The sequence below is a fragment of the Pogona vitticeps genome, chromosome 5, assembly GCF_051106095.1.
Source record: "Pogona vitticeps strain Pit_001003342236 chromosome 5, PviZW2.1, whole genome shotgun sequence".
NCBI lineage: Eukaryota > Metazoa > Chordata > Lepidosauria > Squamata > Agamidae > Pogona > Pogona vitticeps.
Genome location: NC_135787.1, coordinates 158,721,856 through 158,738,288, shown reverse-complemented (window position 1 = coordinate 158,738,288; position 16,433 = coordinate 158,721,856). Strand labels below are relative to the sequence as shown.

At 40.7% G+C, this 16,433-nt stretch overlaps 1 protein-coding gene across 5 annotated transcripts in view; it reads left to right on the top strand.

The window, feature by feature from the left end:
• The first annotated feature begins 4,762 nt into the window (after positions 1-4,762).
• Positions 4,763-16,433, top strand: part of BLTP3B (bridge-like lipid transfer protein family member 3B) — a 55,658-nt gene continuing 43,987 nt past the window's right edge. For 4 of the 5 annotated variants that reach the window (XR_013536663.1, XM_078376069.1, XM_078376068.1 and 1 more), the window contains exons 1-3: positions 4,763-4,950; positions 12,582-12,744; positions 15,669-15,707. Coding sequence is in view for 4 of the 5 variants with exons in the window: in XM_078376069.1 (XP_078232195.1) it covers positions 4,907-4,950; positions 12,582-12,744; positions 15,669-15,707 (246 nt within the window). In the remaining variant the exon portion in view is untranslated. Of the gene's footprint in view, positions 4,951-5,723; positions 5,909-12,581; positions 12,745-15,668; positions 15,708-16,433 lie in introns of those variants that run through there. The other variant, XM_020803309.3, reaches the window with a different exon arrangement.

The window sequence follows — 16,433 nt, the reverse complement described above, 5'->3', positions numbered from 1 at the left end:
ATTAGGCTGAATATGAATCACAGGTGTTCTTTAATCATTGTATAGAATCAAAATCATTGAAACCTTGTATATTTTGTCACACACTCAATCACCATTTGCTTTATTTATTCACTTTAACCAGGTTGTCTTTATTAATATCAGTTCTCTCTATTTCTCTATCTCTCTTTACTCTTCAACCTCTCTCCTTCACACCTTGCACTCTTTTTCTCTAACTCACTGACTGAATGATCCCGCCCCTCCAATCCCCTCATAGGCTCATGCAAATGAGCTCCAGCTCTGAGTGACAGGAGTGATGTGGGCATTCGTCACATTACTGTATTTGAATTCCTTAATCTAAAGCTGCACCTCTCTCTCTCTCTCTCTAACTATCCTTAAGGAATACAGATGTCTTCCAGGACTACTGGTGACAGAATAGGCTACCTTCTACAATGACACAACACTTGTCATACTATTTCAGAGGGAACTCAGGAGTGGAGAAGTGCTTTTAACAAGTACTGTGTTAGAAATCTCTCATATTCTTTAAAACTAATTTTAGTGACTGTGATGTTTGCCCTCGTGGTCCCTGCCTGAGCACATGAAGGCAAACCAATACTCCTTTTTACCCACTGCCACCAGTTGATCACTAAATCAACATTACTTCTGGGAGGATGAAGATGCAAGTCCAAACCTCACTGTTTTTTAAATAAAACTTGTTTATTGATTACAGATGTTTGATTATTAATCAGAGGTAACTTCTACAGCTTTAATGATCATCAATCTCAACCTTCTATTTGTTATACAGTTCTTATTTACTCTTCACTCTAATCACACCTCAGATTTCCCAAATACCGCACTCTATCTCTCCACTCTCTCTTACTCTCTGACTCTGACTCACTCTGACTCTGCCTCTTTATTACATATCTCTCAGCTCTGCATCTTAGTGACATTAGGCTGCAACATGAATATGCACGACTACTTCATAATAACGGTGAATGCTACAGTGACTAAAGTGAGGGCCAACCCACAAGAGCTGGGAGAAAGGGGGAGCTGATTTAGATGTTTGTGTACTGAAGCCCCATTTAAGAGCAATTACATAGCAATTATAGAAATATTGCATGCAGTCAGATAGAATATTTAATAGTGGTATTTGGGTTTTAGCTTTTTAAAAAAGTTGGTATAAACTATTGGATGTCTTCCCATAATCTAAAAATGGAAATGGAACACAAGGGAATCTGGGGTTAAACCCATCCTGTCGGTGTGCTCAGTGTTTATATCTTAACAACATCACTAATCTTTTCATAAATTGGATAAATGTGTTGTAATTCTTGAAGGTCAGTGAAACAGTTTATTTCTCATTTTAGATTTTTAAGATTTTCAGTCACAGTGTTATGATTTGCTATGGTCCTCATTAAGTAAAATAAAATAAGCTTTCTATATTAAAAGCTTTTAAAAAGTAGTGCCAGCCAGAGATAACCTTATTAAAGATACTGGCTGGGATCCAAAGAGCTGAACAGCTGTTTCTTCTGCTTTATATTTCCCTAACACAAGCGCTCTGTGTTACATCATAAGTTTTTTTCAAAGCAGGTCTTTTCAAAATGGAATTTTGATATGGCAGAGAGATCTGCTGTTAAAAGACAGAAGAGCAAGAACAATTCTGTTGAAAATACCCACCTCCTTGGGCAGGCATAATGTAGTTCTTTGGATCCTGGCCATCGTTGAAGAGTTGATTATAATGTCTTAACAGGTGAAGTGCAACCTGCCATTAAGCAATGGCAAATATAGATTGTATATCATTGCAGGCACATCATTTTGTCAAGTCAAGGTCTGACAGTTAACATCTTCTTCAGGCCCTAAACTGGAGTAGAATGGAACCCAAAGGTTTGGAAAAGCCTGTGCAGATAAGCCATGCCTGGCATCCCCCTTTTCAGGGATTAAGTTGTAAAGAACCCAGATAATCTATTGCACCTTTGAAAGTAATTCTGAATATTCTTTATAGAACTTTATTTCCTATTTAATAGTATTTAAAAGGTACACATCAAGCATACTAATATATTGTCTTTTATTAAGCAAGCTTGTATTTTAGAAAAAAAGCATACATTTAAGGCAGTAAAAATTTTCTGGTAACTGTCTTAGCCACAGTTATGTTGCAAAAAGAGATTCTATTTCTTAAAAAAATATACATTTAATATATAATTATTAAAACATAAAAATATAGTATAAAGCTATGAAATACAGTATCTCTTACCCCTGTGTTGCTAGCGAGTAAAAAGCATGTATTCCTTCATCTTCCTTTTTTTTTCTTATTCTAACTCCTGATTAAATGGGCTGCTTTTAGAGATTTGTCCAAACTGAGGCTATCTATTGTAATACTAGTTTTCATCTGCCAATCTTATACTATTGTTGACAAAAGTGGCTTCTTTAGCAGCAATATGAAGCAAATGTTTTTAATATTTGCTGTCAAACATCTCTCTCCTGTGCCCACAAAGCACATTATCTTGTCTGATTTCTAGCAGTAACATAGAATCATATAATAATTGAGTTGGAAGGGGCGTATAAGGCAATCAGGTCCAACCTCCTGCTCAATGCAGGAATCCAAATCAAAGCAGATCTGAGAGCTGATTATCCAATTTTCTCTTGGAATGCTCACTACCTCCCAAGGTAATTGGTTCCATTGCCATACTGCTCTAACAGTTAAGATATGTTTCCTGATAATTGGCCTAAATCTGGCTTCTTGTAGCTTGAGTCCCTTATTATGTGTCCTGCACTCTGGGATGATCAAGAACAGTTTTTGCCCTTCCTCTGTATTACTACCTTTCAAGCATCTGAAAACTGTTATTTCCCCTCATTATTGTCTTCCCAAGGCTAAACATGCCAAGTTCTTTCAGTCTTTCATCACAGGGCTTAATCCAGTCCCCTGATCATCCTTGTTGCTCTCCTCTGAATTTACATCAGTTTGTTTGCATCCTTCTTAAAGTGTAGTATCCAGAACTGGACAGTACAGTACTCTAGATGAGGCCCAACCAGTGCTGAATAAAGGGGAAGTAGTAGCATATATAAAAACATATCAGAGACTTGAGACTAAACAGTTTATTTCTATATCCTTACTAGTCATGCAAATTAATATAAACCTTAAATACTTATCTTTTTAGCAAACTGAACAGACTAATATCAATAGAGTAAAAATATAGGAAAACATTTACTGCCACCTAGTGGAAAATTTAATCTTTTTTCCCCAGAAAGTGACTTTGACAGTTGAATACACAAAAACAATTGCATTTCAAGGCTTTTGCCAGGGATAGGGACTCAAGTCACAGGACTTTGCCATGTCAGACTTAAGTCACACTGGTGACTCAATTCAGAACCTATCCAGCCCCTCCTTTTTTCTGGGGGGGGGAACCTTGTTTTTAATATGGACTCAAGCTTGAGGCTTGGGACATGGTACCAAAGACTTGGACTTGGGACTCAGACCCCAAAACTTGCCAAGCTAGCTGAAGGTGCTTGTGTATGACCCGATATTGCACATATTTATCTGTAAGCAAGTTCCAACAAATTCCACTTTATTTATTATAAAATAAAAGTTAACAAGATGTATTTGACACATGCTGGTTTTTTTTTACAGTGGTGAGAGCTGTTGTTCTGTCTTCAGTCCAAATTTAAACAATAGTAGTACAGTACTTGTAAACATTGCAGCTGGCAATGTAGTGCAATGACACAATTTATTTCCAACATTTTCTCTTGTTAAATAGTATAATATTGGTAACATTTCTATGCCTCCTTTCTTCCATAAAGAGAGTCTCAGATTAATTAAAATACAAGTAAACCTATAGGCACAATAAATTATTGAAAACAATTAAAAATAGAATAATATAAAACAATAATCTAAAACATTTTTATAAGTTTAAAAATTCATTTATGCACATAAGAAAAGAGTGTAATACTCAGTCACAAGTTATTTCCAGTGTTTTATTTTTTGCAAAGCTATTAACCCTCAACTCACACCTTGATATACATCCTGGAGGCTTGCCAAGCTGTCTTTGAGTTTCTGTATATATTGTTTTCTTTTAATTTTCAAACGTATACTTGTTCAGAATATGTGTATGTTTCTTGAGTATGCACAAACCACTAACTTCTCTTTACCTTACATGTAACTGACGAAGAAAACTGTAAACCACAGAAAGTTCACATGGAAACCAATTTATTAGTCCCAAATGTGCCACGATTTCCCCCCTTGAAACGGACTAACGCGGTCACTTGTCTGATAAAACTTATTTTAAAGGACTGTTTTGTTCCCAATTGGATAAAACATTAAAATCACCCCCGTGGCCATTGACATGATGCTATGCAAAGCCGATCAGCCATGCTCCTTCTTCCATTGTTGGTGAGGAGATGCTTGCTGAGGTTGCCTACAAGGCTTCAGGGGAGGTTGTCTGGTTACCTCCCCCCCCTTTTTTTTTTTTTTTTTTGCAAATAGGCTAGAGTGAGGAAACAATCCTATACTGAGGTACCTCCCGGGTCTACTCAGAGTACAACAGACACGTATTTACAAAGGGTCGCCCCATTTGCGTGGCCGGGCCTCTCAAGTCCGTTTAGTCGCCGGGGGAAGAAGCCGCCACCCCGCCCGCCCTACCGCAGCCCCAGAGCAGCGGCTGTAGCGCTCAGCCCACCGCCGAAGGGACACCGCGCCTAGGTGGGCAGGGCTCGGCGGGCCTGGCCCCGCCCTTGTCCCCGCCCAGCCCCCGCTCTTCGCGAGCCTGCCGGCGGGCTGTGCTGCAATCAAGATGGCGGCGGGGCCGGAGCGAGGGTGAGCGGAGGCGGTGGTGGTTCCGCGGCGCTGCCTGACACCGGGCAGGAAGGAGCGATGGGTCAACCGCCGGGTTGCTTTTGCTTTCCTTGAAGAGGGCAGCCTCGGGGCTGGGATGCGCAGGCCATGGCGAGCATCATAAAAAAGCAGATCCTGAAGCACCTTTCCAGGTCAGGACGGCTGAGCGCCTCTCACTCGGGAAGGGTTTTGCCACTTTGGGGGAGGACGCTTTGCTGAGGGCAGCGGGCGAGATCGAAAAGCCTCCTCACAGCGCACCTGTTTCACTCCGTCGGGAGGCAATAGCGAAGTGAACGAGAGCATTTGGAAAGGTTCTCGATAAGGAATTTGCAAATGGGGCGGCGTGTTTTTAAATGTTGGGCTGCTGCAAGACGTGCCCTTGGTTTTGAGTTGCGTGTATGTGTGCGCATGTACACACGTGTGTATGCGCCCGCATACAAGGGTATGCTTGCCTTGTCGCAAGGCAGGGAGGGGAATGGTGGGTGCGTGGGTGGGTCTTCCCATCCCAGCAGCTCCCTATGCTGGGGGTCTCCCCGTGGTGCTTCCTGAGGCAGCCTGGGCTTGCCAGCGAGACAGCGAGGCTCAGCTTTGCCTCTCGCTCCCCGCGCCCTCAGGAGAGCGCACCGGGGCAAAGCCGAGCGGACCTTGACCCCATTCGTGGGAGCCGTGGGCATCCTCGCCTGGCAACCGAGGGCGAGCGCTGAAGGCGACGGGGTGGGTGGGTTGGGAAGCAGTGTGTGTGTGGCTGACACGTTGCCGGGGGGGGGGCGAGGGGGCGGAGCGAGCGGCCGCTCGGGCCGGTGATGTCACCGTGCGCACTATCTGTTGCCGACGGGGCTGAAGGCGCCGCCAGATTGGCTGCGGGGATGACAAATCCGGGGGTGGGGGGGACGGGAGCGGGGGGGGGGGGCGAGCTTGGCAACTTGTGCGCCGCGCCGGGCGAGACAGCTTGCGTGCCTGGGACTATGATTCAGCTTGGCCGCCCCCCCAACACCACCCCCGTCCAAATGGCGATGGGAAGGGAGTGGTCGCCGTCTCGGGGTTTTGAGCGAAAGAATAACCACCTTAGATAGTGCTTGTCCTTGGACTCTTGATAGATCCGTCTCCGAGGTAATCCTCTTTAAAGACTGCCATGCTAGCAGCTACTAGTCAGTGGCCAGTTGCTCGAGAGAAATATAGGCGGACGAGCCGAGGAGGCTTGTGTTTCTTGGAAATGCCCTTTTAAAGTCCTTCTTGACTGCCTCTGAGAGTAGTGTGCATGTGCGGAGGAGACATGCAAAGGCAACAAGTGTTTTTGCCCCTTCTGTCATTTTGAAATATGCATTGTTTTTTGTATGTACAGCTATGAAATCATCAGGCTGTATGATGAAACATAGAGTTGCTTTAAAAAAACAATAAAATGTTGGCATGCATATGATTGCAGTCTAAGTTACTAAGTTACTAAGGTAACAAGCATGTAGAAAAGAAGCGGAAGAATGGACAATTGATTTTCTCTGAGAAAGGATGTACAGTATTCAAATGTGCAGTATTCTATACCAGTTATTCAGAATCTTCTGAAGCTTTGTATAGTATTATGTAAAAATAATGAAGAGTTTAGTGATATCTTGAAGACTAACAAATTTTAACAGACATAACCTTTTGAGAATTGCAGCCCATGTCAACAGATGCAAGTAGACTGTAGCTCATGAAAGCTTTCATCACATAAAAATTGTTAATCTTTAAAGTGTTAAAATACACTTTTTCTTTTTACTAACCAGGCTTCCCAGAAATATATGGTTAAATACACTCTTGCTGCTAATGACGGTGTTTGACAGAACATGTTGAAATGCCTATTTTTGGAAGATGATGAATTCTTTTTTTGCCATTTTGGTTGAGTTTGTATAGCCCAGGAGCACACGGCAAAACAATCTTGCAGGCATACCAGGATGGGAAGTTGCCTAGAAGTGCCTGAATTTTATGGTGGACAGAAGGTGGTATGTAAATAAATTAAATAAACAACTCCAGCCTTGGTTATCTGTTCAGCAGTAATGCTTCTACATGAATGAAGCAGTAGAAGTGAAGCAATCTGCCCCGTGAAGTGACCCTGTGACTTTTATGAATTCTAGCTCTGCCTTGGTGTAGTAGGTAGGATGCCACAAAGTATGTTTCCCTCCTAAAGCAGAGAGTGTGTGAGAGAGATGCTCTTAGGCTGTGAGAGTTACTGTATTACTCTATTTCTGAGGCACTGTAGAAACCTCCTCAGCCAATTGTTGGAACTCTTTCTGAGATGGGGAAAGAAGGTGTGCTGTGAGGGCCTGCCTTGCTTCCAAAAGAGTGGCAGGGCTGTGCCACCTCTGGAGCTGAAACAGACTAATTTCCATTAAAACTAAATGGGAAAAACTCATAAAATTCATTTTTACGGGAAAGGAAAACATCTGTTTCCTAGCCTGCACCCTGCTGTCATGAGCTTGGCAAAGTTTTGGATGAGATGGTTGATGTGCCTTTGGCTCTCTGCACGGAGCCCGGTAGGATTGCTCTGTGAGAGCTGAGGATGTTTTGGTAACCTTTTATCTCACTCTCTTAAACCATGGCTGAATATTTCTATTTTGGAAACCAGCATAGGGGAAGAATGGGATATTTTATAGATAGTTACTGTTCATTGATTTATAATCCATTGAATCTTTGTTTTATTTACCATGATTTTCTGAGAGCAAAAGTGACTTAGGCACATCTGACTAGAGATGTCCCATTGAATCCAGTGGGTCTTACATCTGAGAAGACATGTATAGGATTGCACTATTTTAAAAAGACCGTTTAACCAAAGTTATTGTGGGTTTTCATTTATTAATAACATCAATATATTTTCTGGTGTCTTGCCAAATTAAGAGAGAATGAACAATCTTCCACTGTTAAATCTGAAAGTTTAAAAAAAGGTAGTGTAATTTTTACAAATAATGTTCCACACTTATATGTCTCATTACAGGTAGGTTATACCACGCCTAAAGTGAATGAATAAATGTCTTGTGGTCCTTCCTTGATGGCTGTTGCATTTACATGTAATATTATGTACTGAGATATCTGCTGTATCATTCTCTATAATCTGATCTATAGTAGGATGAAAACTGAGGGTTGCACTTCACTATTGAAGGCACAGATCATTTGATTCCTTAACCATTCCTTATATGTATTATTCATTTATCTTATTATGCCGAAGTGATTGAAGCGCAAATCTTAACCTCTGACATTGATTTAATGTAGTTGTAGATAATGGGAAGTCAAGAGTCATTCTTGTAATGGGAGTCTTCAATCCATTGCTTTCTAAAGCTGTTTATTTTACAAGTTCCATTCTGGGATGCATTTTATTATCCTTGTTTTCTTTTTTCTGCATTCTCTAATCTGGGTTTTATACATTTATATGTGTGATCTGTGCAATGTTTGTGTATTTGTTTATGTTCTTTATATGCTTATAGGGACTCAAGGCAGCTCACAATCAGTTAAACCTATACAATTAGAACCATTAAAAACATCAAAACAACCAGTACTAAAAAGCAAACACATAATGACCAAAATCCTGTTGGTATAAATTTATACTTGTGGAAGCTGATGATGTGGTCTCAGTAGAATTTAAATGAGTTGAACATCCTATTCCCCATTTTCAGTTTCCTAGGCTCCAACCCCTTGCTCTCTAGAGATAGGAAGCTTTCACTTACATCTTACCAGCACCAGCTAATGACCTCATTGGCTTCCACCTACATAAATATACACAGTTTAATTTTGCCCACTGTTGTTAAAAACCATCATTAAAACATTTAATAAAACTATAGATTCAATAAGTACAACATTCCTAACACACCACCTATTGCTTAAATGCCTGCCTGAAAAAGAAGGTTTTTGCCTGATGATGGAATGACAAAAGTGAGGGGGCCAACTTGGCTTTGGATTTGATGGCTTTCTTTTTCTATGAACGCTGATCTAAGTAGCCACATGAGCAGAACTCCGGAACAGTGGTGTGATCTTTTTCATGTGACCTACATCAAGCTGATACATTCACTCCTCACCTACCTGTTTAAGGATCACTTGGATTTACAACCCTTTACGACCCTCTTAAATCCATTCTTGCACCTTCACCATTCCCCTTCTCAATGACACATGATTTATTACTCCCTTATACACTATTATTGCTCCTTGCTTAATGACCTAGTTATAACAACTGAACTGGATCGTTTAGTGAGGAGTGCCTGTACTAGATTTCCTTATATATGATCCCAAAGTACACGTCAGTCTGTGTTCTTTAGTGGTATGACAAATTTACTTTTGAGTAGAGATAGGCTCTTCATGTTGGTTCATTTATTAGCCGCAGGTGTTCAGAGCTTCACAGCCCCGCGTCCTTCAGGGCAGAGGCAGTGCCAGGAGGAGGAGGGGCAGGGAGGCTAGGACCCTGCCTCTGACCGGGTGCGAAATGCCAAACACCTGCTTGGCTAAAATAATGAACTACTTCAGCAGTTAATGCCCATCTCTACCTTTGAGTATCAGTATTATTCTGCACAACCCTTTCATTGTATTTTCCCATTCTTATCTACTGTGCTTTCCCTGTTTTTAAATTTGGTTTGTTCCCTTCTCTCTTTTTTCGTCAGCCAGTTTATAAACCACTTAATTATAATTCTGTCTAATTCTGGTATGCAAATAATTATTTGTATCTTTTCCACCTAGATGTTCTAGTGGAATTCAGAGCAGAGGAAAATGTGTCTGCTCAAATATATGAAGATACTCTATTTAGATGTCCATGCAAAAATTCATGTGAATGATGGTCCCAATTTCAGGGAAGGATAATAATTATTATATAGCATCAGCTTAATTCTGCCAGGATTTTTTCAAGAAAAATATATACTAAGAAGTAGTTTATCAGTCTCTTCTTGTGGTGGTCTTCTGAGACCATGCAGCTTGCCGAAGGCTGCACAAACTGGTTCTTTTCCCAGTAACCGCATTGTGGAATTGAACTCCTCCTGATCCAAATGCTGCAACCCACTGAGTTACAACATATACTTTTATGACTGGATAAAGCTGATGTATTGCAGCATTCCTGTTCAAAGATAAATAAAAGCCATTTTACTTCATTTTATTGTGAAACTGTCCAGAATAAAGAGGAGTAAGTATGGGTGGGGGAGGTGGGGAGAGAAATACATGGGGAAGTGAAAATGATTTCTAATCAGTTCTCAGTTGAAAAAGATCTCAGTGTTGGGAGTGTCAAATATTTTCATGTTCTTTTCAGAGGCGTTTGGTCTTCAGTGATTGATAAGAATTATTCTTGTTCTTTTATCATAAATTGTTGGAAAATGTGGTCACATCTGATTGCGGAAGTACTTTGGATAAAGTGCATGCTGGAATATATTTCTTCCCTTTTGGCAAGCATATAGGAAAGAAGAGCAAATAGTGCATATTTGATGTTATTTATAATTTATTAATTGCTCTATACTTTATAGCATACCAGGGGGAAAATACAAATAGCTTGCAACAGTACTTCAGACCACTGAATGTCATATTTGTGGCATTGCTTTTTGGTACTGCTTTAGTCTTCACTGAAGTTTTACAGGATCAGAACGATGGCTTCAATTTTTAAACACCCTCCCTCCAGTATTCCTTTAAGTGGAAAAAGAACTTTTCAAAGGCCTGGTTGGATGGTTTGGCTTTAAGCCGCTCAGTTGAAATACTAAGTTTCACTTGAAGGATTCTTAGTCAGTGGTTCTTTATAAATGACATGCATATGATTAGAGGAAAGACACTGTTTTCATCTACATTTGAGAACAAGGTTGGATAGCTGTTTCAGCATTGGTTGAGTACTAGAACTCAACAGTCATCTCCCAAAATAGAAACACAAACATTGATGCAACATTAAGAAAGTATATACTGCAAGACGCCAAGCTGGATTTACAACCAGGGTATGTGGAACCCCTAAATTAATATCTCCATTATCTCTTATGTAGAAACAGAAACTGCATTTTGCCTTTCTGGTAGTCTGAGGACATGAACCACGGCCATGAGCCTAAGTTCTTGCCTAAAAACTTCTTGCTAGAAGTATCTTTGCCTCATGAATAGCTCTGTAGTACTCAAAAGCCTGATGCCATGGTTATTTTTATATCACAAAAATGTTGATCAGATTACCAAACATTCACAAAGATAGAATAGGAAATAGGAAACTTTAACTTTCTTGATATCTGGTAGAAGTCCAACTTCCACGAATGTAAATTCCAATAAATTCATTACTGTTTTTAGCTTTAAATATTGTCTTTTATAGATGTAAGCCATCCTGGGTCCCTTGTAAAGATAGAGGCAGGATAAAATATTTTAAACAAATAAAATAAATAATATCCTATTGCCAATGTGATGTTGTCGGATGAACAAGTAGTGTCTGTTACAGTATATGATTCAGTTTCCCTACACATGGAAGTTTTCCCTTGATTAGCAGCACTCTTACTTTATAATGCCACATGAGTGAGGCAAGGTTTTGTATAAACCTAATGGCCACAATCTTATTGGCAGCTCAACTGCAGCAGTGTAAATGACAGCATTGAATTGCCCTTGATCAATAAGCTCCTGCTTGTATACAAAGTTTTATGCCAGTTGTGTGACTTGGTGTACAACAGAAGATTCAAGCAGCAATGCATCGACTAGCAGTGATTCATCACCGCAGTTTACACCATTGTATTTACACTAGCCCAACTATTCAATAGCAATATAAGTACTTGGCTAAGTTCTCAAACTGTAAACAATGTGGTTCACTAGTAATTCACAGTAAATGTGTCCATTTGAAGAATAATAAAAACGGATTTACAATAAAATGAAGTCTGAGATGAAAACAGTTGCAAATAGTAGTATCCTAAATTCATTCTAACCAGCCTGTCTCCTCCCCTTTCAACTTGTTCCCCTTTTCTTTTTCTCTTACAGGTGTCCATCAGCCAAATTCTTGTTGCTACCCCAATACTGTATTGCCTTCAACTCTTCTTGTTTACCTTGACATTCTGTATTCAAAGTTTCTTTCATTCTCCATCTGTTCTAAACACAAACTCCAAAAGTATCCATTGCAGTGGTTAGTTGGTTGGTAATCCATATCATAACATGGTCTTTGTTTGATCTAAAATAGGGATGGAAAAAGTACTGCCTTCTGATCATTGTAGGATTGGAGTTTTTGTCAACTGTAATCCTCATAATCAGTGGTGGGAAATGCTGGGAGTTGTAGTCCAACAATGTCTGGATGACCACACTTCCCATCTCTGAGTTAAGCAAACAGTAGACTTGCAAGCGTGAGTTGAATTTTATTTATTACGGTTGGGTGACCAGCTCATAAAACATATTTATGGCTAAAATATACAAAATGCAGTTTGAAAATATACAACCAATTCATAAAACATAGTATGTGGCTAAAATATACAAAATGCAGTTTGAAAATGTACAACCAGTTCATAAAACATAGTATGTGGCTAAAATATACAAAATGCAATTAAAAAGTGTACAGCCAGTTCATAAAACATATTATATGGTTAAAATATATAAAATGTAGTTTTAAAAGTGTACAACAGATAATTGTGTACTGGTTGTAAAATATGGCGTGAATCCAATAGACTTGCAAGTGTGCATTTGCGACAGCATCTTCTAATTTTCATGTGAATATTTTAATGCTTAGTCTTCAGATCTAGAGTTACTTTTCACAAGATACCCATCTTCATGGATCTATTTGAGTGTATTTTCATAAAAAGTTATAGACCAAGTAACTGCTTTGCGGTAATATATGCGTAACAATTTATTTTAGGTTCACCAAAAACCTGTCACCAGATAAAATCAACTTGAGCACCCTAAAAGGAGAAGGACAGCTAACCAATTTAGAGCTGGATGAAGAAGTACTTCAGAACATGCTAGATCTTCCCACCTGGCTTGCCATCAACAAAGTATTTTGCAATAAAGCATCTATCAGGGTGAGTAGACTTTTATGTTGGAACAGGAATTTTGCCTTTTATTTTTAAAAAACAAATTACTGTTATTTTTCTCAATAGACTGTGACAAAGAAAACTAAAGCTACCATAGATGTTTCTTCATTTTATGAATGAGTAATGGTGTGCATATTGTGGCAAAAATGAGTTGTCAGTAAATTAGACATTTTTCTCTAATTACTTATTTTGAAACTTCAAATTCGGAGGCAAATGCGGAAATTTTTCAGAGGGAAGTTCTTGCTTTCTTTTGGCTGTCACTAATTTGATCATGTACGGCAGTGGATCCCAACCTTTTTTACACTAGGGACCGGTTTAGTTGAAGACCATTCTCCCAAGGACCGGGCGGGGGATTTATTTGTCGTGAGCAGGAGGTGAGCTGCAATTGAAGCTCCACCTCCTGTTAGATCACCAGCGGCTTAGAACCTAATAGGAGTGGAGGCTCCTATTCGAGTCTAATGCCACAGCTGACCTAGCAGCAGCAGGAGGGGAGTGGGGATGAATCTCCGCCTCCTGTCAGATCAGCAGCGGCAATAGAACCTAATAGGAGCACACTGACAGGAGGCGGAGATTTGCTCACAACTCACCTGCTTGCCGCTCATCTGTCCCAGCGGGACCAGTCTGCAGCCTGGGGGTTGGTGACCCCTGATGTACAGTATCCCCCTTCTCTTTCTTGCAGAGAAGCTGTCTTCATTGCACTTTTGTTTTTCTAGATCTGTGATAACTGGCAGTTTATTGAATAGGACACAGCATTGCCACCACCCATTTATAAGAGGGTGTGCAAAGTCTGAAACTTAAGCTGTGCTATTGCTGTCAAGTCAGTTCTTGGTGACTTGATTTATGGTGACCCTTTTCATGATTTTCTAGGTAGAGAGCATTCAGAAGTAGTTTTCCATTCCCTTCTGGGGATGCTCTGAGACTGTGCAGCTTGCTCATGACTACACAGACTGGCTACTCTGGGATGATCTGGCTCCCAGCCTATGGCTCTACAGCAAACTCAGTGAACTGTTCAGCCAGTTCAAGCTATGCTATAGTTTTTGCTAGTTTGTGGTCTGGAGCGGATATCACTGGAAAAAAAAGTAGGAGCATGTCCAGTACCAAAAGTAAGTGAGGTAATCAGCACTGTTGGTTTAAACAGTGATGATAGTCTGTGAAAGTTGTACCTGTTCTGAACAACTCTGAATCCAGCACCATTTAATTGCGTCTACAGATCTTTAAGTAGGAAGTTATGCTGCATGCATGCAGTTATGGAAACAGGGTGAAGGACTTTGCTTATATTCATCATGCACACTGTCAGTCTCTGTGCATGAAATGCCCCTTTTTGTACCATGTTTATGTCTATGCCATTTTTAAAAAGATCCTTGATTTTGGCTACTGTATTACAGTGGTGCCTTGAGTTGCGAACTTAATTTGTTCCATAATAATGGTCGTAACTCAAGTTGGTTGCAAATCAAGGCACCATTTCCCATAGGAATACATTGAAACACGATTAATCCATTCTGGCTGGGAAAAAACCATTCCAGCAGGGACAAAAAATGGCACAGTTATAGTGGTGCTTTGACTTATGACTGGCCTGACGTATGACCAATTCGAGTTACGACCAGCTCCGGCTGCAAAATTTTGCTTTGATTTGCATCAGGAGCTTTGAGTTACGATCAGAAAAAAGGTGGGGAAAAGGGTGGGGAATTCAAATTAGAGGGCAAACCGTTGGTCCGTGAAGAGGCTGCTTCTTTGTAGCACTTTTGCTCCAACAGTTAGAGTGTATTTGTTTTCAGAGTGGCTTTGGACTGCCTGGTGCTGCCTTCTGCTTCTGAGTGAGTACATACAGGGTTTTGCAACATGGGTTTGGGCTGGAGGGGGGGTTATATTTCTGTGCTGTGATTTTTTTTTGTGATTTCCCCGCCCCCCGCCCCCCCAAAAAAATCCCAGTTCTGATGGGGCTTGCAGTGTTGTTTTGTTTTTTGGTGGTTTTTTTTCCCTGGCCCCAGTGTGTTCCAGTGGGGCTTGCAGTGTTGTTTTGTTTTTTGGTGTGGTTTTTTCCCGGCCCCAGCGCATTCTGATGGGGCTTGCAGTGTGTGTGTGTTTTTAAAAATATTTGGTGATTTTTGTGTGGCTGGAACAGATTAATGGGGTTTCAGTGCATTCCTGTGGGAAATGGTGCTTTGACTTACAACCAGTTTGAGTCACAACCATCTTGTGGAGCGGATTAAGTTTGTAAGTCAAGGCACCACTGTACACACTGCAAGACCCATCAAAGCACAGAAACATAACCCCCGACTCAAACAAACCCATTCCAGCAGGGACTAAAAAATACACTGCAAGACCCATCAAAGCACAGAAACATAACCCCCGAATCAAACAAACCCAATCCAGCACAGACTGAAAAACACACTGCAGGACCCATCAAAGCACAGAAACATAACCCTCCCAGCCCAAACCCACACTTCAAAACCCTGTACAGTACTCATCCAGAACAGGCAGTTTAAAAAAATTTAAAAAAGCAAAAAGCAGTACCAGGCAGTCTGAAGCCTCTCTCTAAACGCACACTCTCTAACCGCTGGGGCGAAGGAGCTACAGAGAAGCAGTCTCTTCACTGACCAATGGTTAGCATTTTAAATTTTCCTGCCTTTTTTCTGGTTGTATCTCAAAGCTCCAGTCACAAGTCAAAGCAAAATTTTGCGACCAGAGCTGGTTGTTAACTCAAATTGGTTGCAAGTCAGGACGGTCGTAAGTCGAGGCACCACTGTAGTACCTAACAAAATATGGTAAAATGACTTTAGGGCATTATAATAGCAGAAAAGTAGGCTTCATCCTACTGTTTACTGATAGATAAAAAATATGATGCCTTGTATGTCTCGGATACTTTCCAGGCATGTTGTCTTCAAGGATTTTACATCTGCTTTATTTTGCAGATACCATGGACAAAACTGAAAACACATCCAATCTGTTTGGTAAGTTTGGAATTTGGCTGTGAAAGCATGCAGCTTGTAATTCTTCTTGCAGTTCAAACAGAATTAATTGAAGTTGATATATATGAGAGAAGGGCATTTTGTTGTAGTAGTTATATTATAAAGTGGATTGGGGACAAAACCATCACTAGGGATTCAAAGAGTAGCGATACTACCTGTGTGAGGCACATCCTTCCATACCACTTGTATATATGGTTTTATTGCTTCATATATAATAACAAAATATTCAACACTCCCTCTCCTCTTCCTTGGCTTCTTAAATATTTGAAGCATTTTTTAAAAAAAAATATTTCATGGCAGCTCAAAAATATTTTGCTTGGCATTGTGGAGCCCGAAGTCTGGGTCAGGAAGCTCTAGTAGGAGTGCCGTCTCTCCCCAAGGCATCAAAAGGGACAAAGGCAACTCCACCACCCACTCCTCCTAGACTGACACATTGAGGAGTCGACACCCAGGACTTAGTGAGGGGAATGAGGAGGTTAACCGTAGCCACACAGACCGATCCTGAAATGGTGGGAAAGGAGGATTGGGGGCGGGCTGTAGTGGAGGCGGGAGCGGGGGATATAAGAGTGAACCATGACGACATCCCGGGTGGCTGGGAGATGATATGGATGCAAGATCCATGGACCAGACATTGGGAGCTAGTCCAGGTTCCTAAGCATGAGCCTGAGAACCGGAGAAGGAAGGGACTCCCTCAGCAGCCTTCATAGT